This window comes from Eucalyptus grandis, chromosome 10, assembly GCF_016545825.1.
Source record: "Eucalyptus grandis isolate ANBG69807.140 chromosome 10, ASM1654582v1, whole genome shotgun sequence".
Lineage (NCBI taxonomy): Eukaryota > Viridiplantae > Streptophyta > Magnoliopsida > Myrtales > Myrtaceae > Eucalyptus > Eucalyptus grandis.
In genome coordinates, this window is record NC_052621.1 from 9558276 (window position 1) to 9586174 (window position 27899).

General features: G+C 39.3%; 3 protein-coding genes across 3 annotated transcripts in view; all 3 read left to right on the top strand.

The window, feature by feature from the left end:
• Window positions 1–11730, top strand: part of LOC104421597 — a 29463-nt gene extending 17733 nt beyond the window's left edge. The window contains 9 exon segments of the mRNA XM_010033604.3: window positions 581–1632; window positions 1635–3128; window positions 3131–3187; window positions 3190–3611; window positions 3690–3822; window positions 6565–7088; window positions 7198–8112; window positions 8668–8844; window positions 11136–11730. Of these exon segments, the coding sequence (XP_010031906.2) occupies window positions 581–1632; window positions 1635–3128; window positions 3131–3187; window positions 3190–3611; window positions 3690–3822; window positions 6565–7088; window positions 7198–8112; window positions 8668–8844; window positions 11136–11333 (4972 nt within the window). The 3' untranslated portion in view covers window positions 11334–11730.
• A 2493-nt stretch (window positions 11731–14223) lies between these two features.
• On the top strand, window positions 14224–20360 carry LOC104421598 (succinate--CoA ligase [ADP-forming] subunit alpha, mitochondrial). The gene is given in 8 exon segments (XM_010033606.3): window positions 14224–14491; window positions 15411–15620; window positions 15971–16141; window positions 17899–18022; window positions 18315–18376; window positions 19239–19320; window positions 19922–20002; window positions 20005–20360. Coding segments are annotated over 8 exon segments (999 nt in total). The 5' UTR covers window positions 14224–14278; the 3' UTR covers window positions 20061–20360.
• Window positions 20361–21551: 1191 nt separating this feature from the next.
• Window positions 21552–27454, top strand: LOC104421599 (photosystem II stability/assembly factor HCF136, chloroplastic). Its single transcript, XM_010033607.3, has 8 exons — window positions 21552–22018; window positions 22462–22697; window positions 22805–22935; window positions 23751–23883; window positions 25219–25341; window positions 25516–25590; window positions 26621–26736; window positions 27043–27454. The coding sequence occupies exons 1-8, from the start codon at window positions 21634–21636 to the stop codon at window positions 27107–27109; spliced, it is 1266 nt and encodes a 421-aa protein (XP_010031909.2). The 5' UTR covers window positions 21552–21633; the 3' UTR covers window positions 27110–27454.
• Window positions 27455–27899: the final 445 nt, after the last annotated feature.

The following is a 27899-nucleotide window of genomic DNA, read 5'->3' on the forward strand; positions in this document are numbered from 1 at the left end:
GGATTATTTGACTGCCAAAAGTGCTGGCTGATTGTGGCAATAGTTGGCCCTTAGTGGCACCGCACAGTGGATGATGTCAACAACCACTGTCTGCATCAGCAGTAACTAATCCCTGATATCACTATGTCTGCGGCATGTGAATTACCAACCTTGCATGTGCCGTTGAACTTTAAAGACAAAACTCTTTTCTCATAGTGTTGGTGCTCTGCATTCCTGACTGTTTTCCCTTCCTTACTCAGTGTGTGATATTCTAGTTTGCTTCCCAGTAGTTCCTGAGGGGTATTCTGGATAATATAATCTTTGCCAAGATATATAGAAGAAGTATTTCTGGTGGTTTACACTGCTACTTATTTGTCATTCTTGAGCTGTGTATTCAAACAAATGGGCACACTCTACTTCATCATTTTGTTCTGTGAATTTGTTAATTAATGAATGCCATCTGCTTTTAAGTATGAGTCTTTCCAACTGTAGCTTTTCTTTGTCCTGTCTGCTTTTCTGTTTTTCCTCCTATTCACATCTCTGTAGATTTTGCAATATTTTTGTCAGAATGGAGTCTTTTTACATGAATGATAAAATGCAGGAAGTATATGGCATACAATCTTACACCTGTTGCTGGAGTTGCTGCGCATGTATCCCGCGATGGTCATCCTGTTATTTGTCCAGGCAGCTCCATTCTGTCACCTCTTCCTTTGTCTAGTGATATACACTTACCAGTCACAGTCCTCGGTTGTTTCCTTGTCTGCCACAACAAAGGTCGTTATCTCTTCAGGTACCAAGATAAGAAGGAATTGGTTGATATAGTGCTTGATGCTGGAGATCAGTTAATTGAGACTTGGAATAGAGAATTGATGTCATGCGTCCTTGATTCATACGCTGAAATGGTGATGGAATTGCAGAAGTTGAGGAGAGAGCCTTCGAATTCTGTTATAGAACCTGGTTTAGCCCATGTACTTAGTTTGTCTGTGAAGGCCTATGGAGATCAGATATATTCTTTTTGGCCTAAGTCTGCTCTGACAGATCAACATACCAGTGAAAGTGGTTTGGTGGCAATTAATGGACCTAGAGCGGATTGGGAATGCATAGTGCAGCAATTGATAAGGCCCTTCTATGCTCGTGCAGTTGACCTCCCTGTGTGGCAGTTATACTCGGGTAACCTGGTAAAAGCTAGTGAGGGAATGTTTCTTTCACAGCCTGGGAGTGCGGTGGGTGGTAACTTGCTTCCCGCCACAGTTTGTGACTTTGTCAAGGAGCAATATCCAGTTTTCTCTGTATCATGGGAATTGGTGGCTGAGATTCAGTCCGTTGGTGTTACAGTTCAAGAAATTAAACCAAAGATGGTGCGTGACCTCTTAAGAGCTCGTTCATCATCTCCTGTTCTTCGGTCTGTTGACACCTATGTGGATGTTATGGAGTACTGCCTATCAGATATTCATTTCACAGAACCGACTAATTCTAATGAAGATAGTACATCAGTGGGGGGGAGTAATAACCATTCTATTTCTAACAAATCTACTTCTGCAGGCGCTGGTGCTGCATCTTTGTCAGTTTCTAATTTCCAAAGTCCAAATCAATCTACTCATGGTGCCAATAGTTCCGGAGATGCACTTGAAATGGTGACAAGTTTGGGGAAAGCTTTTTTGATTTCAGTAGAGGAGTGGTTGAAGATATTGGTAGAGCTGGAGTGCCCTTAATTCCGAGGAACAGCAATTCTGCTATTTCCAATGGCGGCAATGGAATCGTAGACCATAAACTGCTTTTCGTAGCTGCAGAACTTAAGGGCTTACCATGTCCAACAGCAGCAGAACATCTTACTAGGCTGGGGATCACTGAATTGTGGCTTGGAAGCAGGGAACAACAAGAGCTGATGGTTCCTTTAGCCGCAAAATTTATCCATGCAAAAGTAATGGATCGATCCATTTTGATTGAAATCTTTTCAAATTCTACTCTTCAGTATTTGTTAAAATTGCAGAATTTCTCTCTTCCACTACTTTCTAGGCATATGAAGTTGCTTTTCCATGAGAATTGGGTGGCTCATGTTATGGCGACGAACTTGGCTCCCTGGTTTTCATGGGAAAATACACCTGGGTCTGGTACTGAGGGAGGTCCTTCCCCTGAATGGATTAAACTTTTCTGGAAAAATTTCAATGGCTCATTGTCAGACCTTTCTCTCTTTTCTGATTGGCCTCTAATACCTGCTTTTCTTGGAAGGTCAATTTTGTGCCGTGTAAAAGAAAGTCATCTCATCTTTATTCCTCCGCCACTGACAGATCCATCTTCCTTGGAAATTGTTGATTCTGAAGATAATAGAACTGACTTTGTACTAAACAGCCCTTCTGAATCTATTTCAACTCTTCCCTACATTACTGCATTCAAAGCTGTGAAATTTAAGTATCCATGGTTGTTGTCCTTGTTGAATCAGTGCAGTATACCAACATTTGATACAGCTTTTATCGAGTGTGCTGCTTCTTGCAACTGTCTCCCTCCACTGGGCCACTCACTTGGGAAAGTCATCACATCCAAGTTAGTTGCAGCTAGAAAGGCTAGCTATGTTCCTGAACTTACGTCCTTTTCGGCTTCAGACAGAGATGAACTCTTTAGCCTTTTTGCGAACGATTTCTTGTCTAATCGCTCCATCTATGATTCAGAAGAACTTGAAGCAATACGTTTGCTGCCTATTTATAAAACAGTTGCTGGAGCATACTCAGGATTGTGCAATGAAAACCATTGTATCATATCTTCTAATTCATTTCTTAAGCCCTCTCATGAGCATTGCCTTGCTTATGATACAGAATCCACTGAAGGTCAATTACTTCGAGCACTTGGTATCCCTGAGTTGCACGATCAACAGATTTTGGTAAGGTTTGCCTTACCTGGGTATGACAAGAAACCTCAGGCTGAGCAGGAGGATATACTTTTCTATATATACATGAATTGGCAAAATATCCAGGTGGAATCTAGTGTAATTGAGTCTTTGAAAGAGACTAAATTTATCAGAAGTGCTGATGAGTTCTCCCCAGATTTATTTGTGGCTAAGGATTTGTTTGATCCAAGTGATTCGTTATTGGCATCTGTGTTCTCTGGTGAGAGGAGAAAATTTCCTGGAGAAAGGTTTTCTACAGATAGTTGGCTTCCATCTTACGGAAAATAGGTTTACGAACTGCGACAGAAGTAGACATAATACTTGAATGTGCAAAAGAGTCGAGTATCTAGCAACTGAATGGATGAAAGGCATAGGGGATTCAGATGATATTGGGACAGACTTGGTGAACTCTCAGAATGGAGTCCCTACGGAAATATATGCATTGGCTGGATCTGTTGTTGATTCTATTTTCGCTAACTTCGCTGTCCTATATGGTAACAACTTTTGCAATAATCTTGGCAAGATTGCGTGCATTCCTGCTGAGCTGGGTTTTCCAAGTGTTGCTGGCAGGAAAGGTGGCAAAAGAGTGCTTACTTCATATAGTGATGCCATTCTGTTGAAGGATTGGCCTTTGGCTTGGAGTTGCTCTCCCATTTTGACCAGACAAAGTTTTATTCCACCTGAATACTCTTGGGGATCACTTTACCTAAAAAGCCCTCCAGATTTTTCGAGAGTTCTGAAACATTTGCAGGTACAATTAATTTGTTTGAATTGGTTTAACTTTCATTCTTCACACAACTAATGATTAAAATTGAAAATCTTGGTCTAGGTTATTGGAAGAAATGGAGGCGAAGACACACTTGCTCACTGGCCAATAGCATCTGGCATGATGACAGTTAATGATGCAACCCTAGTGATTCTAAAATACCTGGATAAGTTGTGGGATTCCCTTTCTTCTTCAGGTACTATCATCTTCTATTCAGGCTTAAAAAATTTTCATGTGAAATTATTCACATCATTTATGTTCTAAGTATATCTCGCCTGTGTGGCTGTCCGTTCTTCATTTCCAAGGGCATTATTACATACAGTATTAGTCCGATTCACATATAAGAGGAGGTGTTAAAGCATTATTGTACATCACTAATGGATGGAGTTTCATTGGTCTTGCATATAAGTATTCTTCCTACAACTAACAGATTAAATTTTGGGTTGAATTTTCTAACATCCAAAGTGAATCTCAATACTTCTACTGGATGAAATTGAAGTTTAGTGAACCAAATGCAAATGACCCAAAGTACAATGACCACCGGAAAATGTTATCCATGCTTGAAAGTTTCCTTCACACCTCAGAATGCACCTTTATTATAGAAGCAAGGTTCTGTATAAATTAAGATATGAGAGAAATGTCAACAAGGAATTACCAGTGTGAATATAATGCCCAATTAATTAAATCTCAATCTCGAACTTTGTTGGATCTGGAACGTGGACAAGTAAATCAGCTCTAAGGAATTGATAAAGAAGTTAAAAATTTCAGATGGATCAACAAAACCATTATGATTTTAGGAGTAACTAAAATTACAGATATATTTGTTGACTGTCACATGATTAAGTTTGCCATGTCAGTGACCATATTGAAAAATTAAAGCTTGCATAATGAGTCATCTCACAGCCATGCTAGAAAGTCAGCACTTTTACTAAATCACGTCAGAAAACCTAATCTAAGAGCTCAATCCCCATCTGGTGGAGGGATTCTATATGAATATAAGGCTCATTGAAACCTTGGATGTGACAATAATGAAGTCATTTTAGTGTCATGTCCAATTTATGTCCATCCCAAGCAAGACATGTTAATTAATTGTGTAATAACCCAAACACAACAGATTTATTAAACAAGTCACAGGACAACCCGTTTAACACATCTAATTGATCAAAATATGCCTTGAGTTTGAAATATTGTTGAAAAATAAAATGAGTTTCAGGTCTTATGGGATTCACCTGATAATTTTGTGTTTTTCCCCCAAAATGGACATTTTGGTAATATTATAGGTGAGTTCCAGTTCTGGTGTATTTGTAAACAAATCCCAAACCCATGCCTGACCCAGTATGGTTGTTATTACATTGCACTCCAAACTCACTCCATAACCTAAAATTTAAAACTCATTATAAGTTTAGCCCAATTAAATCAGCCTGCTTCCATCCGTAGATAGAGACATGAAAGATATCAAACTATTATTCGAGTTGACTAAATTTTTCAGTTGTAGAGAAGATAATAATACTCAACTCATTATGTAATTGAATAATGTTGAAAGGGCCTTGTTAAGCCCACCCAAAAACGTGCATATAAAGAAGATATTTCATTGCGAATGAACAAGATATTTAGGAACAGTCTATAGGTAAAATCGTGAATATTGACATGGGCACTTTCGACATAAAAAGGAAACTTTTTGTTATAACAAAAAATAACCATGTACATCACAGTCAATGCTTTGAAAATTGAAGGGTACTATTCACAGACAGTCAATGTACTTTGGTCACATGGATTTAGGCCACTCAACTTTGATTTCCATAAACTCCACGCACTGAATCTTTACTACTAGCTATTGAAGCACTTGGGCCATTCTCCAAGGATATCACTGGAAAGATAACTTTTTTTTTTTTTTTGGTATCACTGGAAAGATGACTTGTCTACTATTGAGTATGGTCTATTATATTTCTCTGTATGTTGTTTGCTATTTCATTAGAGTTGATTTATTTAGTGTAGAGAAACTCATGGGGATTTATTTGTGCTTTTTTAGATTTACATCAAATAAATAGAGGGTTTAAAGCTTTTGGGCTTCAACTCTCTTGATGTGGTCTTGTCAATTTGCATTCTCTCTGCAAAGAAAGCTCTAGTTTGGTTCTTCAACAATTTTGAGGGATTAGCTGGTTTTTGCTAATCTAAACAGAATTAGACCTTATATTTGCATTAGCATTAGCCTTCATCTACCATTTCATCCTTATACATCATTCTTCTATGAAAGGATGGGATAAATAAAAAATTCTTTGAACATGTTATTGTTAAAGAGACTGGAACTGGTAATAAGGTATGGGTTGGTCAATAGCAAAACTTTTTCTTCCCAAGTCTCCTTTCAAAGGAAAGGCCTTTGCATTCCTAATATGATAGGGCTGTTGGCACCACATCAGCTGCACCTATGTGATATCTTTTGTCACGCGCAAATTATCAAGGCCAAAAAAAGGCAAATTATCTAGCAGCTTAACATTTTGATTGGTTAGTTGTGGTTTTACAAAAATTCACACAGTATAATAACAGGAAGTACAGCCTTCAAATCTTTTTAAGCCTTTAAATTTATTTCCCCCATTGTTATTTTCCACAATTTACTCTTAGGCTACTACGATTCATTAGGAAGAGTGCTACATGTAATTATTAAACCCTGCCTTACTCAACAGTTTAAACTTTAAGATCAGTTGGTTGTGGTTCCCCAAATGTCAGAGACACAGGAAAGCAAGTTGCAGGCTGGAATTAATATTCATCTTCAAGTATATCTATTGATTGCATTGACCTATTTTAGGTGTTTTTGCATCTGTTTAGCATAATGATGCAAATTGTGTGCGTTCAATAACATTAGTCTCTGTGCTTATAGAATTTGATACGTGCAAGCTGTCTTTACGTTTTTGCTTTCCTGATTTTATTTTCATACTTGCAGATATTACAGAATTGCAGAAAGTGGCATTTTTGCCTGCTGCCAATGGTACACGCTTGGTGACAGCTGATTCTCTGTTTGTGCGTCTCACGATTAACTTGTCGCCATTTGCTTTTGAACTTCCTTCTATATATCTTCCTTATATTAAGCTTCTTAAAGATTTGGGACTTCAAGACATGCTCTCAGTTAAATCAGCAAAGAGTCTTCTGTCAGATCTCCAGAAGACTTGTGGATATCAGCGTCTAAATCCAAATGAACTTCGTGCTGTAATGGAAATTTTGTATTTCTTCTCTGATGGGATTGTTGATGTGAACGTCACTGATGGCATTGCATTGAAATCAGAAGCTGTAGTCCCTGACGATGGCTGCAGACTTGTGCACGCGCAGTCATGTGTATACATTGATTCTCATGGCTCCCAATTCGTCAAATATATTGATACTTCAAGGTTAAGATTTGTCCATCCTCTTATTCCTGACAAGATATGTGAAGCCCTTGGCATCCGAAAACTGTCTGATGTTGTTATTGAGGTAAAATGATATTGTATTAATTCTTTTTATGCTAGTCAATTTCTTTTAGCAAGAAATGCAAGTGATTTTATTGAGTTGCTTCTTTAGCGGAAATGGCATATTTTTGCAGGAACTCTGTCAGAGAGAGCAGTTGCAAACTTTGGACTGCATCAGATCAGTTCCACTAGCAGCCATCAAAAATAGATTGCGCAGCCTATCTCTTCACAGTGCTATATGTACCATTGTAAAAAGCATGTCCAGATATGTACCTGCACTTAGTCATCTGAATTTGGAACTCATACAAAAAACCTTAGACACTGTGGCAGGGAAATTGCAGTTTGTAAAGAGCCTCAATACTCAGTTTATTCTTCTTCCAGGTCATATTGAAATTACACGTGTAGACAAGGAATCCTATTTTCCTGGGTGGGAGGGTGGATCTCCCCATCGAACTCTTTACTTTGTTGACCAGGCAAAGGCCTGCATTATGATCGCTGAGCCTCCAGCATGTATTTCTGTACTTGATGTCATTGCAATTGTTGTGAGCCAGCTTTTAGGGTCCCCTATTCCTTTGCCGATTGCGTCATTGTTTTTCAGTCCTGAAGGTTCTGAATCTATTGTTGTCGATGTTATGAAAATATGTTCCGACAAGAGAGAACTTGAACAAAGACACTGCAGCAATAGTTTGCTAGGAAAAGAAATACAACCTCAAGATGCCATGCAAGTGCAGTTTCACCCGTTGAGACCCTTCTATAGAGGAGAAATAGTGGCTTGGAGGTTGCAGAATGGAGAAAAGTTGCGATATGGTAGGGTTCCAGAAGATGTAAGTCCATCGGCAGGACAGGCATTGTACAGATTGAAGGTGGAAACAATGGCTGGAGTGACAGAACTGCTTTTGTCTTCACAAGTCTTCTCTTTCAAAAATATTTCCATGGGAATTGCCGTTTCATCATCAAGCTTACAGGATGATGCCCCTGCAGTTATTGGTAGAAGGACTCATATAGCGATGTCAGAAAATTCTGGAACAGAAAGAGCGAGATCCTCACAGGTTGGCTTAGTTCTTGTGTGGTGCTTGGTTGATACTATAGATTCTTAAGTGCAGAAAACTCTGCTGATCCCATTTTGTGACAACTGGCAACTCTGTAGTGGGGTGAAATTAGCTGATAAAAGTTTGAACTTTTACACTGTATTTTCTTACATTCAACTCTGTGCCATATGCACAGAGCAAGAAATTATAGTTTAGTTATTCCTGGGAAAGTTGGAAAACTTCAGGAAATAATTATTTAGAATGGACTAAGGAATAAGCAATATGGCAAGGCAAGCATACTTAGTCTATGCCGTTCCTAATCTGTGCACTCTGGACTCGGGTATCTTTTGTTTGTTTTTATAGGATGAGTTACTTCCAAGGTTTATGAAAAGCAGTTTCCTGCTGTACCTGAGCTAAGGATCCTTCATTGGCTATTTTATTGCTGGAAATGCTATTCCATCTTCATAAATGCTGCCTATTGTTTCCATGTACTTTGAGAAACATAGTCCGTGAAAAGGATATCCCTTTTTAGGCTTTGACTGTCGCTAATAATGCTTCTGTTGTTCACATGTGCAGTCTTGTCAAGAACTTCGATATGGCCGAGTTTCTGCTGGAGAGCTGGTTCAAGCAGTTCAGGAGTTGCTTTCTGCTGCAGGGATTCATATGGATGTGGAGAAGCAGTCTCTCCTGCAAAATACCATCTCCCTGCAGGATCAACTCAAGGAATCTCAAGCAGCACTTCTACTTGAACAGGTTTCAGTTGCATGTTTGATCTGCACCTTTCTCTCATTTGCATTGGTATATGATGCTGGTGTGGTAGAATTGTGCTTCGAACAACAAGATAGTCTTTATATATTACACCAGGGGCTTGGAGAGTATCCTTTATCTACCAAATGAGCTTTCATCCTGTCAATTGAAGCATCAGGGTTATATGTCACTGTATAAACTCACAAACAGCAACAAACATAGCGGCAGGGAGGTGCACAAGTTCGTAAGCATTGTTTTGTTGCAAAAGCAACATCTCTTCCTCAATAACAGCTCTCTGACGCAGATACAAAAGGGCTTCAGAAACATATGAAACAGTAGAAAGGATAGGAAAGTGAAGTAACAGAAGATTTGAATGAACGTAATAACGGATACAGAACCAGGGAGAAAAGTGACACAGCAACTAGTTATTTCCTGTCCAACATAAGATTTAATAGAAAGAGGGGAATAATCAGTTTTCTCTATTTTAATTCCTCTAACAGAAGTCGTAGAGTGAGCAGGAAGGGTGACATTAGAAAATGATTCTGAACAGAAAATTTTGGAGAAAACACCAGAGGTACCTTACGTATGATTAGTGCGACCAGGATCGATCTGTTCAGATGATAGAAGATGAAAGAGAAACAATAGGCTTACCAATTTGGGTTAGAAAGGCAGTAGGAAGGGAGGCTTTCTGAGTTGCTCAATGATGATGAAATTTGGTGTTTTTGTCATCCAAAAGGTGAACGATGCACCTTAGGCGCTAGCAACTAAAATTGTCTGCTGCCAGAGGCGTAGAAAGAAATGCACAATGAAGGGGAGGAAGCTGCCATTTTTCAAAATAAGGATGTACTAAGAATCTTAAAGGGAAGTAGACAATATTTAAATTACATATTTGTAGAGCAAAATACTCGTGAGCCAGAACACTGCTGTTGCAAGCTTAACTAGGGCAGAAAGAACCACAGGCTTCTGCTTGAAAAGGCCAAAAGGTGTTTTGGTCCCAAATTTTTTTTTGACCCTCCCCTATGGCTGAACCTTCTTAAATAATGGAGAAAAAGGTTTTTTGAGGCACTTTAGATTTCAAAAACTTACTGAAGTATCAAGTTTGGCACTTCTAACCCTTTGCGCATGATTGTTTTATAGCCAAAAATGCGCTTTTAGCTGGATGCCCTTGGTTAGAAGTGAGAAGTCATGGCCTCTCCTTACCCAAGCACCTATCCGTGCAATGTGAGTGCTTTTGACTACATTGGTTTAGACAGAGGATATCAGCTGACCATCATCTATGAAGTTGTGCATGTAAGCCTGAGGCACATGCACTTCATCTTGTCTTCTTAGTGCCTAGAGATGACCCCAGTATTCTACCATTACTCAGTAATGGTCCTCGAGATGCACTTCTAGCCATTGTCATGAGCAACTTATTTTCAGCTATCAAAGGCCACATTCCCTTGTTTAGGTCGTTCTCTTTTTTTGGGTTTGGGTGAAGAGCATGTCAAGTCAAAAGAATTCACCCCAGAAGATTGAGAAATCGGACCAGTGTTGAACACTGCAATATAGACAATGGCAAGTGTTAGCTTCTTGGTAATCTCAGCACCTTTTGCAAATTCAGAATGAGCTTCCATTGAGAGTGATAATGTTTAATTTGTCGTATGGAAGATGCAGAGGTTCCTTGACTTGACATGGATGCGAACATCGACACTTTTCATAATGGTGTCAAAACTGGTCGATCTCTGTCCAGACAGGGGAAAGACCAAGACTTTGTTAACATGGTTGTATATCCAGGGGCATAGTTAAGCAGTGTTCTCTGTAGTGGATTTGGTATGCTCTTACATCTATATAATATGCACGAGTGTAAGAGGCATCATCTGGAAGGGGTGATCTGTTTTCATAGAAAATCACCCCAACGATACATGGTCAGATTGTATTAGTGTATTCCTGCTAAAACCGTGAAAGTCACCTAGGGGCCCTCCTGAGCTGTCGCGTAACTTTTATTTTGATTGCCTTGTGTACCTGTTCAGCATTACTGTTTCCATATGGTATTCCTCTTTAATGAAGATGCACAACCTTAGTCATATTTTGGTCCACCCATGGTACCATTAAATAAAACTAGATTATTAACTGCAGATCACAATTGTCATTTCCACAAAAGCAACCTATGTATCTGCAATAAAGAATGCAAGTTTTTGCTCTCCATTGTAAAATCCCATTGACTGCATAATTTATCCCAGGTGTTCTACTCTATGTATGGGAATGTCTTTTTACTGAAACCAACATGATATCAACAACTTTTCGTATTATTTCTGCAGGAGAAGGCTGACGTGGCTTCTAAAGAAGCTGACATGGCCAAGGCGGCGTGGGTTTGTCGGGTATGTTTGAGTGCTGAAGTGGATGTTGCCATTGTTCCCTGTGGCCATGTCCTCTGCCGTAGATGCTCATCTGCTGTTTCAAGGTGTCCCTTCTGTCGTCTTCAGGTGATGAAAACCATGAAAATATTTCGGCCTTGATCACAGACTGAGTATGGGCATCCTCACATTCTCTTTGCTGCATGAAAGGGTAACGGCATCTATTGAACTGTTCATAGGTGGAATTTTCAAGCGAATGAACTCGTCATTTGTGAGTGCATATTTAATGTCGGTAGCATCTCAATTAGCAAGTAAATATTAGACGAGGTCATCCTGTGGTTCTGGCTTCGTAGAAATCTTTCCGTGCCAATTGCTGTACAGTAAATATCGCCTGTTGATGTACAGAATGCAGTCGAAATACATGATGTAGACAACGGTATAGAAATCGATTTTTTGTCGGCGTTTTCAAGACCTGGAATCTCTGGTGTGAGCATGCTCACGACATTGTAATTAGTGATTTGAGAATCAGAGATGGCAATTTATTATTGTTAATATGAAATCGGGGCGGGCAAGCTGCACAGCAAGCAGATGCAGCATGAACTTATGTTTCGCTAATACTTGGAGGCTCGTATAATTTCAATCGTTTTCGGTTAGACTTGATTGGAAGAGACCGAGTCACCCTCGTATATTGTCTCTATCAAGTTGCGCAAAATCTTAATTGTGATATAAGTAAAGAGCACGATAGAGATTCATCTTATCTCCGGAAAAGTGTCAAAAGAGTCCTAAATCTTTTTATGTGTCAATTCAGTCTTAAGTCTTTTATTGGTGTAAATCCTTCTTTTCACTTGGTGTCAATTTAGTCATAATTTATTTGATTTTGTGTTAATTTAATCATAAACATTTTGATATAATGTTAATTCAATTCTTCTGGCCAATTTTGACCTAATATTGTAGATATGGATGCCGGTTGAATGACGTAGTATAGTCGGTGTTAATATGAATAATTTTTAATAATATTTTAATATTTTTAGAATTATTTATTAATTTTCTTTTCTTTTTCTTTTTATTTCTTTTTTGCTTCTCCTCCTCCTTCCTCTAGCCGATTGCCCCGCTAGCTAGGGGCAAGGGTCGGGAAGACCTCATTGGCCTTTAACAAGCCTTGCCAATCATTGGTGAGGCTCGAGCCGTCTCCGGTGACAATGCAAGGTAGCACGAGGCCCAACCTTGCCAAATTTAGTGAGGTCGAGCCTTGCCTAGCCCTTAGCAAGGCCGAAGCCTTTGCCGACTAGAGACGTGAGGTCGCTCCTATGAGTGCTCAAGCCCTTGCTAGTGGCTAGGTGAGGCTCAACCTCACCCCATTTAGCGAGATTCGGCCTCGCCCATGGCCGATGAGGTCGGACCCTTATCAAACTTGACAAGGGTAAGCCTCCTTTGCCCAGCACGAGATCGCCTTCATAGCCGCTAGCGAGGACTTGAGCCTCGCTCGCGAGGCTGTCCTCAAACTCATTGGCTCTCATCTCTAGCTAGTCGCCTAGCTCATCGTCGGCTGGAGGAAGGAGGAGGGAAAGAAAAAAAAAGAAAAAGGAAAAGGAAAACAAAGAGAAAATAAATAAATAAATAAATAATTCTAAAAATATTAAAATATTATTAAAAGTTGTCTACGTCAACATTAGTCATGTCACGTTAGCTGCCAATGTTCACATCATAACATCTAGTCAAAATTAGCCAAAATAACTAAATTGGCATTAAATCAAAATATTTGGGGCTAAATTGACATTAAATCAACAATTTTAGAACTAAATTGACATCAATAAAAGGTTTATGAACACCAAGTTAAAAGGTTCAAAATTGAATTAATTCCAATAAAATGTCTAGAATTAAAATGGCATTAATACAAAAGGTTTAAAACTTTTATGATACTTTTCCTCTAACCTCCAAAATATGCCATTTTGAATAATCAAGATGAGGTTATTATGAGGTCATATTAATATATAATAGTGTATGTATTAATATTGCATGTGAAGATGTGCCTAGGACAATTGTGTACGGGGACTATTTTGCTTTAATTATTTATTTTATTAATGATAATTTTACCAGTAGTACTTCAATCTGAAAGTCTTATCTCGTCATATCAAAAAGATACTTGGGCGGTTGCACGCAAATGTATACCTATTTAAAGGTGAGTTCGATCTTCAGCTTACGGACACCACCGATAGGACATTCGTGCTCTGTCCGTGCTAATTAACGCATTCTCTATCACAATCGTAATAGCTATTTCGGTCTTGCTAGACGTGATTATTGTAAGTCCGGAATCGAAAATGAAAATGACCGAGATGGAGTCTGGACTCATTGCGGGACTCTGCATCCCCCAGATCTGGGTCTGAGCCATGGGGACTCGGAAGTGTTTGTGGGCGGGTTTGGACAATAACTTTTATTGAGAGAACCCAGTTTTGGTCTGATCTGATTGGGCGACATTAAGGGCGTGAATGTATTTTTATTCATTGGACAAGTTTCGAAGCAAAAATATGCATTTAACAATAACGCATAATTTCTATTTCTGGAATGGAAATTTATTTGATATCGACACAAAATTTCTTCATCTTGGGTGGCAGTAGCGATCAACCGTAGTCGACAGACAATGGATAGCAATAGGTGGGTGCTCGGCTAGTAGGGAGGGTAAGCAATATATCTCATTTCGATTCTAAAAATAAATAAGTAAAAAATTCCGATTTCTCATTTTTGTTCCCAACTTATTTCTGAATTAAAAATCTATTCTAAAAGTAGAAAATGAAACTGCATTATCCAACGGATTTCTGTTTTAAATTTATTTTCAAAAACAAAAAAATAGTTTTAGTCAGAAATAAAAATGGTTATCATGTGCATGTACAAAAGAAAATAATTTTGATGGGCGGGTTTGGGCCTAAAAGTTGGGCCTCATGTTATGAATCTCTAGCATTGACTAAGCGGGCCGAGTCAATTGGGGCCCAAAATACATAATCTAGCATTGCACGGAAATCGGGCCCATCTAAAAGAAAAGTCTCCCTCCTTGTTCCTCACTTCAATTCGATCGCGAGAGAGAGAAAGAGAGAGAGAGAGAGAGAGAGGCGATGGCTCGGCAAGCCGCCGCGAAGTTGATCGGCTCAATCGCGTCGGAGAAACCATCCCCTCTCCTCGGCTTGGCCCGGGGCTACGCGGCCGCCGCGGCGCCGCCGCAGCCGGCGGTGTTCGTGGACAAGAGCACCCGCGTGATATGCCAGGGCATCACCGGGAAGAACGGCACCTTCCACACCGAGCAGGCCATCGAGTATGGCACGAAAATGGTGCCTCTCTCATTCTCTCTCTCCCTTAAGCAGACGTAATGGCACGCTCGCGTGCGCTTTGTTTTGTATTCGTTTTGATCTCGACGTGGTAGGAGAATGGTCAGCGTTTTCTTTTCTTTTTTCTCTATTTTTTTTTTCCGTTAGAAGGAGATGCGATTTGGTTTGATCTTCGGCGTAAGAAGCTTGATCTTGTGCCGATGAGAACGCTTAATTTATACCTGGTGAATTAGGTCTCGGTCGATAGGTATGGGGAGATCGGTCGGCGATCTGGGGTTATGTCACTGTTGTTCTTCCGGGCCACGAGGTGATTCGGCGGTGTTGTTCGGGGCTTGTTTTTTTATGGATCATGCGTTCGAAGAGTTGGAAATACGACACGGCTTGTGAGTCGCGATGGGGGATGGCTCTGTGTCTTTCTGCTAAAGCTCGTGAATTGGGTCTTTCTGGGATATCTTAGCTACTTCATGCAGTTTCACATTCTGATTTGTTTTAGTTGGGCTTTGTTGAACGCACATTTCAAATGCTATTGTTCTGTTCTGGTAATCTATGCATTTGGTCATACATATTGTAGCAGATTCGATTGTACTTTTGATTAATGGAACTGTAAACGTAAACTGCCTAGCACACTTGAGGCATGTTATATGTGGCAATTATTGTTATCCAGTAATGGAAAAATCCGATATTCAGGCAGAAGCAGAATTATTACTGGATATTCATTGGACGTTTGGTCATTCATTTGTCTTACCAAGCTATTGAAGTTCGGATGCTTTTTAAATCTTTACTTTTGCTTACCTTGACTATTGTTGGAGAAGGCTCTATTTTTCAGCTCATCTCACTTCCGTAGCAGATGGGGTGATGCAGCTATTTTATTGCCTGTGATTCTAGCTGCTTTTTAATTTTCATGGGATAAAATTGTATACAGGTGGGGGGTGTGACACCAAAGAAGGGTGGAACAGAACACTTGGGACTTCCTGTATTCAATTCAGTTGCTGAAGCGAAGGCTGAAACCAAGGCTAATGCTTCTGCTGTTTATGTTCCTCCACCATTTGCTGCCGCTGCTATCATGGAAGCAGTGGAAGCTGAATTGGATCTTGTTGTATGTATTACAGAAGGGATTCCGCAACATGATATGGTAAGCTAAAGTTTACCTATGTGACACTGCTCTTATGCAGCCATTAGGCAATTATTCCTGAGAGTTGTATTGGCAGCATAAAGTGTCTTGGTAATATTCTACATGTTTAAGTGATAATGTGTGGGGATTGGCTGACTCTTCCTGCTCATCTAGCAAATAATTCTCTTTAAAGGACAAAACAGTAGAATAATAATTTGATTGAAGAAAGATTTTCCCAAAGTTGAAATGATTACTATTTTGTTCTTACAATAAAGTATTTACTCACGCAAACATATATCAGAAATGGTGGAATTAAACATTTTCACCCTTTGCTTGTCATAATTGTTAAAGCTAATGGTTTCCAATTTCAGGTGCGAGTCAAGGCTGCTATCAACAGCCAATCGAAAACTCGGTTGATCGGGCCAAACTGCCCTGGTATCATCAAGCCCGGTGAATGTAAAATTGGGATCATGCCCGGATACATTCACAAGCCTGGTCGTATAGGAATAGTTTCTCGATCCGGTACCTTGACTTACGAAGCAGTAAGTCTCTTTTTCTTTAACATCAATAGGTTGTCTTTTCATAAGTTGATACATTCCAAAGTAAGGATAGATGCTTTTGGTATGATATGACAAGGCGATACAATGCCATTTCTTTTTGAGTTCACGAAAGTGTAAATCTTTCTTTTTGGCCCCAAGGCACACATAACTGCTACATAGGAACAGGTGCATGCATGAGCACTCACATTTCATGTGCATAACTTGAGCATTTTTAGTGGAGGGATTAAAAGTAATATTTTTTGTTTATTAGATCCTCCTGCCATAAAGATATTCTTCTCTTGTTCCCTTTGGCTTTTCTGATCTGGAGATTTTCTACTCTTTGGCTCTTCTGATCGGGAGATTTTCTATGCAAATTGTTTGTTGGCATGGCAACTTATTAGAATTTTTTTGAGGGACCTCTACTATCATCCTTAGTACATTTATGGTATTGCTAACGTAAAAAATTTGGCTGAATTCTATATTCAGTATCAGAAAAAGATACTTGGGCCACTTTTAGCAAAGTATCTCAGCCAAATCACTTAAAACTGATTTAGTGTTGAAATCCTGATAGTGGGTCTTGTAGGACTTGATGTTTGCAGTCCTTAACCTATTTTATTATTATTCTGAGGGAACAAAAAAGGAAAATCTCTAGTCTGCTAGCCTTCCCTGGTTCAGCAAATCAAGTGGCAGTAAGCAGTTGCTCTGCTTTGTATTATTCTTAGTGGGTTGTCCTGAGTTTTTTTCGAATGCCTGTGTTTCATGCACATTAAACTCAACGAAATTCCCTAGAATATGTGATTTTGAAGTGTTAAATGTGGTAGTTAAGAATTTGTCACTGAATCAGACACAACTCACTCAATAACTGATCAAGAGAAAAAGAGAGGTAACCCAAACTTATATAAAGAGAATCAAAATACATAGTAACCCTCGTACTTTGTGTGTCCCACTTCCATTAGCCTGTCTAAGGATTTAAGCATTTCTTGTGGGATAACAAAAAAAATGTGGAGAAAATGAAGTTTTATTTACTTGTAGATGCATGACAAACTTCAGCTTACGAGATATTGAACCTTTGTAGGATCACAAACAAAAGATGAACTTTAATTTTCAAGTAATTAATAAAACTGGATAATATTTGAGAATAGAAACAATTATGTTATTTAATCCCCATAAAAATTACTTCCTCAAGAAAGAGGACCAGAGTCTTAAAATAAAGAAATGCAAGTTTTCTATTGAATTCTACTCAGAAAATAATCAAATGAAAAGAGAAGTGATGTTGTTCACCCTCAGAAAAAGCTAGACCCTTTAAATATCTTTCCATGATATGAGATCTCCTGTCCTTGTGCATCTTCATACTTTGCGTTGTTTAAACAACAATTATCTCTGAACTGCATTGAACTTCGAACTTCAAACCGTGTAAGAATCTCTGCCATTACGTTGATCCTCACATTCTAGGCTTCTGCAACTATTGGTCCTTTCACTGTTTTGATTGGCGGTTGGTGAAGAAATAAGCGAATCCACAGTCATTGCCCTGATGGCTGGCTTGAACCATGTACACATATAGGAGAGGTTTTGGTTTATTTTTGTGTGCAAGGGTGAATCCTGAAATCTTTGATCACCCCAGGCCACTGGCTTCTGAAAACCCTGCTGTAGATTGAGTTCCATGTGTTTATGTAAAGGTGTTCGATTTCATTAGTCTCTCTGTACATCTTCATGTCAAGACAGATTGGCACAAAACTGATTCTGTTTATAACTCTTTGCAGGTTTTCCAGACAACTGCTGTTGGCCTGGGACAATCAACTTGTGTCGGCATTGGTGGCGATCCATTCAACGGGACAAATTTTGTTGATTGCATTAGGAAGTTTCTTGTAGACCCTCAGACAGAAGGTAGATCGCATGTCTTTCATCCATATAATTTTGAAGTTTCACTGAGTGGACTCTTCTTGCCCTTTGGTTGATTGGTTGATTGGTTGATTTCATAAGAGTTCTTTTGAAGTTCCAAAAATCTTGAACTTAATGTTGGACATGCTGCTTGCATATATCTATCTACCATATAATGATTTGATTGCTCTACCTAAGTTGCCTTACTATTGTAACACTGGTAGCAGTTGCTGACTGATGAGAAAAAAGAATGCGATAGATTCGAAGGTAGTTACTCACCAATTTATGCATGCTTCAGGGATTATTCTGATTGGAGAAATTGGTGGCACTGCAGAAGAGGATGCTGCTGCATTAATTCAGGTCAGAAATTATAGGTCAATTCCAACATAATATTTGCAGTTTGCTTACAAAATTTTGCAATCTAAAAATGTTATGTTGTCCCTATTATGGATTGCTTCATCAAATAGCTTTTGCTGCTGTACATAGTATATCCCTATGTATACATGTGGGTTCTGTAATCTGGCCTTTTCTTCATCGCTTAATCATTTTTTTTTTTTTTTTTTTTTTTTTGGGCGTAAGGCATGAATTTCCACTTCTTCGATTTTAATGATATTGCTGAGCTGATTTCCCCTGTAGCTCCTGGAGCATTCATTCAAAACTTCAACTTGCTTACCTATGTCCACATGACCAATTGGCTGCTAGCAGCAAGAAAGATAAATAGTTGGCATGTCATTATTATGAAATAGATCAAATTCGGTAGTAGGTTTCCACCTTTCTCACTTCTTAGTTTACTTTCTGGGACATTATTGAAATTTCCTCTGTATTTCATGATAGAGAACAGTCAAATGCTGCTGGAGGAAAATCATTGGCTCAGAAATTATTTTTTTTACTGCCTGTGTTGCTTTCTTGAGCTTATGGACTTGGGTACTTCTTTACCATGGATACCTCATTAGAATGTTCTTCATGGAGTTAAAATTTTCCATGTCTGGTTGCATTATTTCTAAATCGTGGTGTGAAAGTGGTAATTCGGCACATTTGTTTGCGTTTCCTGGAATGCAATATTGTACGGGTTTTTCTGAAATACAACTAAGATTTGAGACATCTGAAGGATAGTGGTTACTATTTCCAGAGTCTGCAGGTTACTTCTATATGCAGTATACTGCTGTCTAATTATTTCTAGTCTATGTATCGACATCTTTACTTAATGTGATGTATCAAACAGGAAAGCAAGACAGAGAAGCCTGTTGTAGGATTTATCGCTGGACTGACTGCTCCCCCTGGGCGTCGTATGGGTCACGCTGGAGGTACTTTTTCTTTCTTTGTTGACCTCTAGATGCATTTCATGCTTATATTAACAGTGTTCATTTTATCTTTGTTGAACCAAAAAAGTTCAGTAGAATTGGCATTTTCTAAGTATTCAGGAATTATTCAGAGGAGAGCATGACGGGGGATAAGTCCTTTAGGAACTTAGCTAGCTTTTATGCAGACAAGCCAACATAATGTCGTCCAGTGCTCACTTTATCTTGATTATCCATTTTCCCTCCAAGCATTCATCCTTTAGACCAGACCGTCCTAGTTCTCATTTATAATTTTATGCCTGATTCTGTATCAATCTTGCTAGTGGAGCAAACTGTTTTCTTCCTCTGACTCTGCTCTCTGTAATTCTTACCCTGCCTTGAAGAGGGGCTTCTATATAGGTGAAACAGTGACAGCTAAATTGTCTAGGGGCGAGTGTGTCAAATATCCTGTGTTCACCGAGTCCCGGCATTCATGAAACTTTTTGATACTTACCTTCTCCTTCAGATCCTTTAAACTGTTGTGTCCGGAACTTTTTGATACTTACCTTCTCCTTCTCCTTATCCTGCTCTCTGTAATTCTTACCAATGCTCTCTTCTTGCTTTACAGCTATTGTGTCCGGAGGGAAGGGCACTGCTCAAGACAAAATCAAGACTCTAAGGGAAGCTGGTGTTACAGTGGTGGAGTCTCCCGCAAAATTGGTGCGGCCATGTTAGAGGTCTTCAAGCAGAGAGGCCTTGTCGATTGATCCGGTTCACTCTCAGCATTTTGGCTTCATATAGTATTGCAGAATCTTAAACAAGGTCGATGCTCCATTTTTCTCTATATAATCTGTCTTTGGAGATGTTTGTTCGTTTCATGCTTGGGGTTTTCCCTTTCACTAATGCAAATCATTGGATAAATAAACACTATAGACAAGCGAGGACTGACTAGTGTTGATACCGTAATGTTGTATTCATCAGAGTCATATTTTCCCCGTTCTCTATTGAGGGAGAAATTTATTCCTTAATACATCGGAAAGCAGGACGTTGGTCATTTTATTTACTGATGTTTTCCTCTGTGTTCTTCTCCAATCCCCACTTTCTTTTTCCCTTGGTGAGTGAGATTCTTCTATAAACTCATCATCAAAGCGAGCTTTAGGCTAAGTTTCATCCTGTCACCCTTAATCGTGGCGGATGATTCAGCTTCTAAAACACGCCACCGAGTTTGAGGTAACCGTCTCTAAGGATGTGTACAAAAGTAGGCACCCGAAGGATAGAACTAATGGGTTTTTGTTTTGCAAGGCGATACTCTCCGAGCCGGTTTCAGTACAATCTCATTACCATTGTTCTCGATGCTCATTGTACTCCTTTGAATTATTATTATTATTATTATAGGAGACTCTCGTTGTCTGAACAATTGCTTCACAAGTTGGTTGGCGACCGATATGACATGGGATCATCTTGAGATAAGGTAGACAAAGGGGACTTGGAAACGAATATGCCTTATTGTTTGCAAAATATTATCCAACGTCCTTATGTCAACTTTTTGGCCTTTTCTTTGTTGAGTAGCCATGCCAATTGCCACCGTCGGGTTCGGTGCATCATAATCGTTAGATCGTTATTCGTTATTTTTGTGAGCTCGTAAAAATCAATAATTGTGATATCCGAGGCTCAGATGAATTCGAATTCAATGCATGTTATAACACATTTATTCGTAAGAGAAATGCTGTCGCAAATCAATCGTGATGCGATAGATTTTTTGTAGTTCTCGATTGCTCGTGTTATAACACATTTATTTTATATTTCTTGTTAACTACTTCATGCCGAAAGAATTATGCAAATTCGAATACATTATGAAAACCAAACTATGGGTCAATTTCGAATATTTTATAGATTTACGTTTACTTGTTCATTAAGATTTTAGAAGTTGAAAAGACTTTCTGTATTAATGGTTTTTCATAAAATTCGATCCACATTTAATTTAAGTCCAAATCTCATATGCTTAAAAAAGGCGGAACATAGAAAACTACAAAGAGTTAAAGCTAGTTCAAGAAGGCCATGAAATTATGTATTTTCATTTTTGAAGCATATGCAGTAGATTATGGGCATTCATTTTTTAGCTTTGAGAAATCGATTTAAAAAGAAAAGGAAATAAAATGGAGAAATAAAGTGATCCAGAAACTGGGAGGGCGGTGGGTCCCCCCATCCAATTGGATTTGAGGAGGCGAAAATCGCCCGCGTAGCCGTTGATAGAGAGAGAGCGTACTCACCCCCGTCCGGATAAGCGAGCGACCACGCTCGAAGAGAGAGAAAGACGGAGAGAGATAGAGAGAGAAAGAGATGGCGATCATCGCACTGAAGCCATCCCTGGCCTCCTTCTTCACCGGCGGCGGCGCCACCCCTCGCCTCCTCCAGCCGCCGTCCTCCTCCTCCTCCCCTCGCCTCCTCACCAGAGCCTCCTCCTCCTCCTCCTCCTCTTCGTCCTCCGCTTCTTCTTCTTCTTCTCCGTCTTCGTCTTCTTCGTCGGAGCAGTCGGCTTCGGCTCCCGTCGGTCGCAGGCAGTTCGCGACGCTCACTTCCCTGTCGCTGGCCGCTTCTCTCGCCGCCCTCCCGGCGGCGAGGGCGGACGACGACGGCCTCTCCGAGTGGGAGAGGGTGTACTTGCCGATCGACCCCGGCGTCGTCCTCCTCGACATCGCTTTCGTCCCCGACGACTCGAGCCACGGTACGGCGAAATGCTCCTCGGTTTTTGCGTCTGTTTCCGATTAGAATTGCTGCGCTTTCAGCCTCCGTAGTGCTCTGCAAATTTCTGTGGTGGAAATGTGCTTCCGATGGCGAGAGCGTTTTGGTTTGGAAGGCGTGTCAATCTAGTGTACCTTATGAAACTTCAATGATAAGTTTCCTGCTGACAACAATTTTATGCAATGGAGGGAGTCCATTAGCCTATCGTGGAAAATATAAGGTGGTTTGGTCGTGACTGGAAATGTAAATGGGAAGCTTGTTGAGAACAGCAGGAGCTAAAATCTGCTTCTAAATACTTTCCCTGTTTGATTTCTGTTTACATTTATTGAAGGATCGGGCAACTTGGGTGATGTATGAAGGAGCAGAATCATACTAGCCGCTCAATCTTATCCACTGATTGCCTTTTTTGCCTGATGTGATGCTTAGGTTTTCTTCTGGGGACCAGGCAGACCATTTTGGAAACGAAAGATGGCGGAAGCACTTGGGTTCCACGTTCGATAGCTTCAGCAGAAGATGAGGATTTCAACTACAGGTTTAATTCCATTAGCTTCAAAGGAAAAGAAGGATGGATTGTTGGAAAGCCTGCTATTCTTTTGTACACCTCGGATGCCGGAGAAACCTGGGATAGAATACCGTTGAGCTCTCAACTTCCTGGAGACATTGTATGAGCTCCTACTGTTTAAATTGCTCTTTCGGAGAGTCTGCTTTATGATCCAACTCCATGGGCAAGGTAATGACATTGTTGTCAATCATGATGTCTAAACTCTAGGTATACATCAAGGCAACTGGAGAAAAGAGTGCTGAGATGGTGACAGACCAAGGGGCAATATATATCACATCGAACAAAGGCTATAACTGGAGGGCCGCGGTTCAAGAGACTGTTTCAGCCACCCTGAATAGGTCAGCTTGCACTCCGAAGATGTCTTAGCGGTTGCTTTGCAAAGCCTTCTTTATTAAAATTAATGAAATGTCAAAGCTTGTCCATATGGATGTAATATTCACCTCCCCAGTATAAGTGAATGAGATTCTACTTAATTAGGATTATCATGCTGCTTTAAGAGAAATGCTCAACTCTTGACTTAGATATGCTTGTTTTAACGTTTCAAACTCTTTGAGAACTCTACCCTGCATGAAGAATGGATGACTTCATGGTCAGTGCAATTGCTAGAAAAAATTGCCAACCTCTTTGAGAAATTAGATTTTCTCTCATTCTATCTATGTCATAAACTATTTTAGTTAATTAATTGATTAATTATAATACCGTTCTTATGCTGTGATTGCAACTATTTTTTTTTTTTTTTGGTTGGATAAGCTAGATGTTTCTATAAAATATGTTGTATGTGTATCAGTTCCTGCACAATCACATTCTTCTTTGCGAGATATTTCCATAAAATATTTTGTTTGTGCATCAGTTTCTCACAGTGTAAGTCAGTGTTTATGGGGTAGGAAAAGATATTATTGCTCAAAGTAGAGCCACGTGTATGGTTGTTATTGGAGAAATTCAAGGTTTTTCACTTCAAGCAAATTCCACTAACTTGAAATTTCTGCCTCCTATAGATACTGTTCATTTGCAGTCATAATGAGTACTTTGGTTTGTAGCTGTTCTGAAGCAAAGCTTGTACTTACTTTGTTCTTTGAATGTGTCAAAAAAAATTCCGGTCTATCAAGTTAACCTCATTGGTGAAGAGGGTTACATAATTTTGTTGCATATGCAGAACAGTTTCCAGTGGGATCAGTGGTGCGAGTTACTATACTGGAACTTTTAACACAGTTAACCGGTCACCTGAGGGAAACTATGTCGCTGTCTCCAGCCGCGGTAATTTCTACCTGACTTGGGAGCCTGGGCAGGTACTTTTCTGTTTTTGTTTTTGTGTGTGAACATGCAAAAAACATATGGAAGTTGCTATGCCCAATTTATGATGGATCATGTCAATGAGACTATAGTTAGCAATGCTTAACCGGGATCCCTAGGGGCAATCATTGGCCAAACACTTGTATGATCCTTTCTTTATAACCTAAAATTAAGGAACCTCTGAGAATGTTTGCTATGCTTGGTAAGTTTTTTATTGCAATCAATATCTCTCATCAGGATAAGTGAGTAGAAAGGTCTTCACTGACAGAAAATTGATTGCTCAGGATGCATGTGTGAGGTCCTCATCAGATGTAAAGATGTATATTAGCGTCCAATCCCTCTACTCTACAAAAACCCTCGGGAGTAGATAGAAGACATTTCTGCCTCTTATTAAATTCATGACGCTTTCATGATTTGCACTTGTCATACATGTATCTCTCATCTTGGAACCCCTTGTACCTCTGTTAAGCACTGAAGTTGTTACCTATATGACCCATCCCTAATTATTGATCTCTTTTGCTGCCTAGTGAAAGTTTGATCAAAAGATTGATTGGGATAATAACAGGCTGATGGGGATTTCATTGTTGGTTGAGGAAGCATTCTGCTGGAAGTCATTGATCTAATTCTGAATTGTCAGAGACATTTAGCTTGAGATATGCTTACTGTATAGAGAATAGAGAGGTAGAGCAAGTTCCCATTGGCCATTTGAAAACTGATAAGATGCCTTCAAATCTGGTCATATAAATGGGTAAAATATAAGTGCTTAACTTCTCAGCACAGATTCATGATATGCCATCTGAGTGGGTTTTAACTGGAGAAAAATGATATCTTGCTACCCTAGGCAGTATTCATGTATGTTTTGCTTAAGCTGGGATTTGAACCCAGCAAACACCCTGAAACACACCCCACCTTACAAACAGGACCAAATGCCTTTGGTCCTTAGGCAGTATATACGCAGGATATACGCAATGATACTGCAGGGATGTTGAGCTTGAGAAGTTTTTGGTTGGTGTAAACATCCAGCGAGGTTTATACTGATGCTTCACAGATTTGCTACTGGTATCTAGAAATGATATTGAGAAATGTATGAAGAAATGATTAATCCAGGTTGGACAAACTAAAATCTCCGCAAATACTGTTTTATCCATGTAAAATCACTTCCTGAAGTTTCATTTAGTGTTACCTTGCACTTGCTAGTTAGTCATTACCCTCTAGAAAGTTCAAATCACATTTCTTTTCATTCGTCATTCATGGGGCAGCTCTGTGTCGTGTGCTTCATTGATTCCTATTGAACCTTGAGATCATTGCTTACTTCATTCCATTATTTTCAGCCATTTTGGCAACCCCATAATAGGGCAGTCGCAAGAAGAATTCAAAACATGGGATGGAGGGCAGATGGTGGTCTTTGGCTTCTTGCTCGTGGCGGTGGACTTTATCTCAGCAAAGGCACTGGAGTAAGTTAATGGAGTAATGTTATGGGCTCCAAATGAAATTATTTTGATTTCTTGGACTCTTGTACATCTAGCAAACTATTGAGTCTTTGGCATAGTGTAATGTTGGAGTATCAATTTAGTTGAGAGGAAAAAGAATGCTTGGTTTCTTCAACTTGATCTCATGTTTTCTCTCAGATCAGGGAGGACTTTGAAGAGGTCTCTGTACAAAGTCGTGGTTTTGGAATTCTTGATGTTGGCTACCGTTCCCTGGTAATGTTATGCATTTTATTAGGGTCATCTTGCTGCATGGTTACATCTGTCCTTTACTGTGACGGGTCATGCCATTCCTAGGATGGTTCGATTTAAAAACATGCAGATGATTTTTTTCTCTACTTGTGTTAATGAAGTTACTTCTCATACACAAAGATCAAGCCTATTAAATTGCAAGATATGGTACATTGGACATGCTTCATAGGACTTTACACATGAGTTGTCTAAGATGATGTTCATCCATCATTCTTCACATTCTCCAATTCATATAGCCACCTATTGTATGTATTAATATGCAATGCAACCAAATTGTCATAGTAAATATACAAGATTTTAACATTAAATTGCATGTTCTATTAAGCAATATCAACATATTTTTGATTTATGACCACACATCAGCCTTTAATGTTGCCTGAATTGATGCCTGTTCCAGTTATTCAGTGTCTTTCTGGCACTCAAATAAACACACAAGTCTTGCAGTTTTTTGAAATTTAAATGAAAGAAAATCTGTACTTGAATGGAAATATATGAATTGGATGCTAATCTCATTCTACTATCTTATAAAAAGCTTAGGGATGAAATCTTTCTAGTTCCATTGAGAGTCACCTTTTAGCTTTTCCTTCTCCAGCTTTGTTGCTAACAAATATATTGTTAATCACAGTGTTGACATGAAATAACTCCTTGAACATACAAGTTTGGTGATTCATATTGCCACTCTGATTTCACTGTGATATTATTCAAATGTGGAAGCTTTCTTGCATGAAATTGCTATTCGAGGTTTTGTTATCAGAACTTTCAATCATTTGACCAATCAACAATGATCAATGAGCAAGTTCAAATTTTCATTGGATAGAAACGAACTGTTGAGAAGCTCTTCAGAGTTGAATAATTAAAAGGAGAAAACAAGCATCAATATGTGCCTTTTCTATGTTGTTTATTAGAATGGTTTGGTCTTACAAATTTCCACCAAAGTGTATGATCTTCCTCGTTCATCCATCATCATGTGCTGATCACATTACTGTTGCTGCAGGAAGAGGCTTGGGCAGCAGGGGGTAGTGGGATTCTATTGAGAACAAACAATGGTGGCAAGACATGGATCCGTGAAAAAGCTGCTGACAACATCGCTGCCAATCTTTATTCAGTAAAGTGAGTTTGTTATTTATCATATTTGAAGTCCCCCCGCCCCCAAAAAAAAAAAAAGAAAAGAAAAGTTAGATTCTGATTTGATCTCTCAAAATCTATACCTCTTAATTTTTACACATTTCCAGTATGTTGGCTCTTCCTGTGCTTTCCATCGGTAGTCCATCATTCCCTGCGCATGCTGTAAAAAATATCAGAGATGAAGTTACTCTCTTAACTGCCTCCTTACATATTTTAATTCCTTATGACATGATTTTTGCTTTTCGGAAAGACTGCCCTGCAAGTTTGGCATATGATATTTCTCTTTTTCAGGTTCATAAATGACAAGAAGGGATTTGTGTTGGGTAACGATGGTGTACTCCTCCGGTATCTGGGATGAAGTTGCATCTTCTAGGTGCTTTAAAGTTTGTGATGATTTTCTTTCTGAGCAGCCAATACACCATCTTCCCGTAAGTTTATAGATTAAGTTCTCTTTATTTGTATGTTGGATTGCCAATCTGATCGCATCCACGGGGCCAATTTGCTTCGTGGTTGGATGACCATTCAAGATAAGAGATTGAACAAACTTTCTTGTAGATGAACAGATACCCTTCACTTATGTCTGATTTCTGGCCGTGCTAGCCAATTTTTATTCTTCAGGCCTGTGTTGTATTGCATTATAAGAAGTTTTGTAAGCCCATATCTCGCTGATATGCTCTTATGCCCTTTATACCTTTTGATTACATTTACCCAGCATTTAGTTCTCATCGTAATTTTGACAAGTTTGGTGAACATCACCTTCTCCCAATGCACAGCAATTCTTTTGCAAGTGTAATTGTCCAATTAAATTTGCTTATGTATTCAGGAGCAGGAACAAAGATATTAGTCAATTGGATGAGCTGAATTCGTGAACTTCAATTTTGCAATATAACCTTTTTATCTATTTCATCTACAAAGCAAATGCTTTTTTTTTTTTTTTTTTTGTATAGATATTAGTTTACTTAATACGATCGAATACAATACTTCCCTTCCCCTTCTTGCTTCCTCCTCTGACCACGCCATCACCTCCTCCGCCGAAGCAATCGCCTCAGAGCTCTCCCTAGTTACCTGCACCGGCACGCCTCAGGTGGCTTTTACTCTCTCTCTCTCTCTCTCTCTCTCATGAAAAACAATGGAGTTTGTACGGTGGC

What these genes read in the sequence shown, in the direction of transcription:
- LOC104421599 (XM_010033607.3), top strand. Translation starts at nt 21,634, where the DNA reads ATGGCGATCATCGCACTGAAGCCATCCCTGGCCTCCTTCTTCACCGGC. An exon ending in CTCAACTTCCTGGAGACATT is followed by an intron (nt 22,698 to 22,804) that starts GTATGAGCTCCT and finishes TCTAAACTCTAG; the next exon opens with GTATACATCAAGGCAACTGG. An exon ending in GTTTCAGCCACCCTGAATAG is followed by an intron (nt 22,936 to 23,750) that starts GTCAGCTTGCAC and finishes TTGCATATGCAG; the next exon opens with AACAGTTTCCAGTGGGATCA.